The sequence below is a fragment of the Rhagoletis pomonella genome, unplaced genomic scaffold, assembly GCF_013731165.1.
Source record: "Rhagoletis pomonella isolate Grant_MI unplaced genomic scaffold, Rhpom_1.0 Rhpom_scaffold_00010, whole genome shotgun sequence".
Lineage (NCBI taxonomy): Eukaryota > Metazoa > Arthropoda > Insecta > Diptera > Tephritidae > Rhagoletis > Rhagoletis pomonella.
This window is the reverse complement of record NW_023458564.1, coordinates 10014776-10020104: the sequence shown is the minus strand read 5'-3', so window position 1 is coordinate 10020104 and position 5329 is coordinate 10014776. Positions and strand designations below refer to the sequence as shown.

The following is a 5329-nucleotide window of genomic DNA, read 5'->3' as shown; positions in this document are numbered from 1 at the left end:
TCGGTTTGGAGGCTTACTTTTTTTTTTAAATAAGCACTAAGTTATTTTACATTTTTTCGTTTCAATTAAGTTGGGAATATAAGGCATGCTTTAAAAATATCTATCTATTAGCATTGAGTAATTTTTAAATCTCTGTTTCTAAAGAATCTAAAAAAACGTACTCGACGTGAACGCCTACTCCACCCCACTGTACCGCTCTCACAGAACTCAAATCAATGCACTTTTCGTTAACCATGTACATGCAGTGCTCACAAATAATAGTTGATCGGAAAATGAAAACGCTCGCACATGAAATGCGTTCTCGCTGAGCGGACAAGAATTTCCACTGCGCTCGTTTATTACGTGCGCCCTTTCTGCAACTCAAGCTTTCCATAGTATGTAGTTAGTTTCGTATACACTGCCCCCCCCCTAGAGCATTTTAAATATATATGTATGCACGTTTTCTCACGTCATCGAATGTGCGTGTGTGTGTGTGTATGGGCTTGTGCTTTTCATTTTCAAACAGTTTCAGTTTCAAAAACTAAACCTCAACGTTTCAAAATTAAAATTTTAGTGCTCATCAACGGCAACAGTTGATATTTTGACTCGGCCAAGTTAAAAACGTTTTTGAACACACACGAAACGCCATCGCGTGCAAAGTGAAAATAGTTGTTCGTTGTGTATCGACGCGGCAGATTACACACGGCACACATTTTGAATTGTACAAAAAAGTGTATTGAAATTGGAAATTGAGAAACGGGCGATTTTTAGTTGAATCGTGCAGTTGAAGTTCAGTCGGTCAATCGGCGTGTACGGAAATATACTTTCGGACATTTGTTGGAATTTGCTAGACGGTGAAACGGTTTTGAAATAACTGCATACAAACATATGTACATAGATACTCGTAAATAGATTTATATCTGCGTGCTACATACACTGCCACACACGTAATTCGTAATCGACGGTATAAGCGCGTAAATCGGACGGTTTATTTATTTTCGGTTGATTTATTGCTACTTTTTAGAGTTTGGAAAATTAGATAGAAAGTGAAGGAAAGCCTTTAGTAAAAAAAATGGCCGACGTTGAAATTATGCAAACCGTTTCGGAAACGAAGAAAACGAAGAAAGTTAAGAAAACAACAAAACGACGCGAATCTGAAGTTCAAATAACCGAAGTCGAGCATACCGATCAAAATGAGGAGAAGGGGTAGGTGTCGTCTGGTTTTGTGGCAAAGTGCATATGCATTGGAAAAGCGAGATATTTGAAGTTATTGGAGACTTTTTTTTTTGATTTGCTTTGATTTTCGCTTTGGAGTTGTGTTGTGCGAATTAAATACATATGTACATGTCAAGTGCTCTTTCAGTGGGAAACGTAGTCGCATTAAATGAAAAGTTTATTGGTTAAAAAGCTGCCTAGGTGTTAATGTTTTAGAAAACTTGTGAAGTTCAATTTCACCATTAATAGAAAGCATCCACCAATTTTTTAACTTTAACTTAATAAATCTTTTTACCTATTTACATATTTGTGTGCTTTGAAAATTGTATGCTTCGAAAACAGTAAAAATACATAGTTTTCAACCATTCGAGAACTTAAGAATGCTTAAATATTATTTTAATATCGGAAATGGGGAAAATGTTTTTTTACTGAAAAATATTAAACAATTTTGATTGTATTTCCAAAAACGCATAAATTTCTGAAACTTCGAAAACAGTTTTGAACAATTAGAGAACTTAAAAATGTTTTTAATCTTAATATTGGAAAGAGGGAAATGTTTTTAGACTCAGAAATAGTAGAAATTTTTTATTTTATTTTTAAAAACGTTCAAATTTGCAATACTTGAGGTTTATAGACTTTATAATTCTTTTAATTTCAAAATAAAAATATTTCAAACTTAACCGGGAATTCTTTTTTATATTTAATGAATGTTAAAAAATTTTATTCAATGTCTTCAAATAGGTTTTATTAAAGAAATTAAATAAAAAAATTTAACAAGCAATACATCAAAACTTTATTTTTTAAATTTAGCAATACTGAAACTAATTTTCACGATTTTGTATTTACTTAATTTTTATAAATTTTATAAATTTCAAATTTGAAAAAAATCACTTTCTTAGTTTTACGATTACAAATATTTAAAAAAATTTCACAAATTATTTCCAAAACTTAAAAACAATTAAAACAAAATTTAGTATTAGAAAAATATTATCTAAGATATCTCAAAAATAATGAATTTCAAAATAGCTTTAAATATTTAGTTAGTTAATAAATTGGCTGCAACTGAAACAAGAGGCACTGGGACCTGGAAGAATACGTCCCAAACCCTGACAGTCCAAACCAGTAGCAGCTTCCCTAATTAATGATTTTCTGACATTACCTTCCAAGATCAATGCCTAGTAATAAGAGGTTCCCCTGTGGATGAGCTTCATTCGCGTAGAATGTGCTCTGACGTCCCTTTATCTTCAAGACATGAAAGGAATTCCGTCTCTGTGGTCAGACCACTCCGGTGCATGGAGAGCCCAGATGGATTTGATCGACCGGCTGGATAATCTGTGAACAACCTAATGTTGGAGCTATTCAAAATATTTATGTATGCTCTGTTTAGCAAACCAAAGGGTAACCAAACAATCAGACCTATCTAAGGCTAACCATCGCTCACCAGTAGTTACTGCGTTCTGAGTCTACCCCCTCGATAATCGTAGAAGTAGGCCAGTAAATTGTTCAGGATAATGATCCTTCCCTCACCAGTCCGCCGGCGACCACGTTTCCTTCGATACCATAGTGAACTGGTCCCTGAGTGTATTTTATCGTTTCCAAGAGTTGAAGAAAGTCCTTGTACAGAAAAAATCTTTCTTTTGATTGTTCTTCTGAAGAATAGCGCCAAATATTTCCAGATATCTTGAGGAGTCCCAGAAGCGAACCTACGGCCGCGGTTTAACAGATTTTTTGTAGCTCTTGTAAATCTTATAAAAGTTTTATGTAGCGTTTTTCGCCACCAGACTGCTGTCATAGGGTATAGCCACTCTATAAACTTATAGCTCAGACCCCAATTCCGGGCAAAAAGACTTTCATAAATCCGAATGACTCGTGTGGCTTTACTAAGAGTTTTGTGTAGAAGGGAACTCCAACTTTGTCCCTTATCGAGGGTATTTTCAATAGCTTTAAAAAGATTAAAAAAAAATCAGAATTTTCAAAAAAAAATTATAATGGTATGATTATACAATTTTCAATACTAAAAATTTTACGAATTTTAAATGAGCTCCAGGCCACACTTTAATAAAATTGCAGTTTTATATTACATTATTAAGGATAAAAAAAAAATGAAAAAGTTTCAATATTTTTATGAAAAAATTATTTTTTGAATTTTTTTACATTTTTTTACTCTAACTTTGCTTTTGAAAAATACAAAAAAAACCATTTTTAATACCCTTTAAGTTTAATAAGAAAATGATTTTTAAGATTTTAATTCAAACTAGAAGAGTTCGGATTTCTGTCATTAAGAGTAAATCGGAAAAATATTGTACAACTGCTTACATTAAAATGTGTTTATACATATCGATGGTCCTCTGCAATAACGGCACAATTCAAAATTCCAGAAAAAAAAGAAAAAACCCCTTACTACTGTTAAGTATCTCAAGTCTCTAATCTTTGCCTAATCCATTTCTTCTCTTTATAACTTCCTTTAGTAATCCTTACTACTTACTTTAGTAAAAATTGGACATTGTTTTAATGCCGTTGATAAAATTTTTAAACATTTTCATGCAGACTTTTTAAGCTTAAACTCCTCTATCATGTGTCTTTTTTTGGAAAATATTTTTTAAAACCAATTTTATTTTTGGAAAACTCTATTTTTATAGGTATTTTGTAATCGGTGCAGCTCACGCAAGTCTTTATAGAGATCTATACCTCCGCAACTTTCTTTGGTGAGGCACCCTAACGTACATAGATAAATATGTTTCTAAGTACATAAACAATTTAAATTTGTGTGCGAACAAGAAAAAAAAGCGATTTTCATGCCCATGCCCAGATCGTCTTGCAGGCTAGCAACCTCATAGACGATGAGGAAATCTGCGCTAAAAATAAGTTCAGCGAAAATCTAAACAAATCTAATTTCCCTCGAAAACTAAATTTTATTAATGGATTTTTAATAAACACAAATAAATTTACTCAAAGCCACAACGATTAAGAGAATTGATATGTATTCATTAACGCAGCAGTGCAAGTTCACAGAAACAAGAGGAAAGTAAACAGAAACTAAACGATACATACAAACATGCTATGTACAATTACATATATATATTTATACAAAACATAAACTATTCAGGTTTAGTAGACAGATTTATATATGTAAGTAATAAAAATTACACAACAGCTTGCGTAAATATGAAAATAAAAACTGTAGCATTTTAATTGCTTAAAAATATATACTGGGTAGGGCTATGAAATAAATTTCAAAACAGAATACACCAAAAAAAAAAATATTTAGCCAAGGCGCAAAATATCTGAAGCACTCCAAAAATACTCCAGAAATGCATTTTGCACAAACAAAACGACACGTTACTCCTTTCCTCCATGATTAACGCAAAAGGTACAAAAATTATTATTATTTTTACAAGTGTACTTAACCACAAAAACACAAAAGGATACTCGCATAAACAAGTGCAGCATACCAACATGACAAAGTGTTTTTACAATATATACAAAAATAATAATAAAAACAAGCCCACAAAAAACCACCTCTACACATACTACAATACAGATAATGTATTGCTCAAAATTAAAGTATTGCACTTAAAACATGTTACACTGCAAAAAAATTACTGTACACCGTACAAAGTAAAACAAAATCGAACAAAAAACAACAAATTGGTTTTTCGACTAAAATCAAAAGGTTAACAAAAAAACCTGTTCGTTCGTACAAAAACACACACAAAACACTGCAAGCATAATTAACATTTTAAGCAACGTTTTGAAGTCAGACTCACAGTTTTTGATAAAAAATATTCCATACAAATCCATACATAAAAAGTGCATTACTCACATACATATATTACACTGTTGAACACAAATTTCAAATGCAATTAAATCTCAGTGCATCCAGCAATTGTTAATATCGAAAATTATTTATTTGCCCTTTTCAGTTAATTTTCAGTGGCGAATATACGAAGGCCATGGATAAGGATTGGCATTCGGGCCATTTTTGCTGTTGGCAATGCGATGAAAGTCTAACTGGACAGCGTTACGTCATTCGTGACGATCATCCGTATTGCATTAAATGTTACGAAAATGTATTCGCCAATACGTGCGAGGAATGCAACAAGATCATCGGAATCGATTCGAAGGTGAGTAAATA

At 32.3% G+C, this 5329-nt stretch overlaps 1 protein-coding gene across 1 annotated transcript in view; it reads left to right on the top strand.

The window, feature by feature from the left end:
• The first annotated feature begins 743 nt into the window (after nt 1-743).
• The window catches only part of LOC118746035 (four and a half LIM domains protein 2-like), a 109715-nt gene continuing 105129 nt past the window's right edge, over nt 744-5329 (top strand). Inside the window, exons 1-2 of the mRNA XM_036479760.1 lie at nt 744-1185; nt 5129-5318. Coding sequence (XP_036335653.1) covers nt 1052-1185; nt 5129-5318 — 324 coding nt within the window. The 5' untranslated portion in view covers nt 744-1051. The remainder of the gene's footprint in view (nt 1186-5128; nt 5319-5329) is intronic.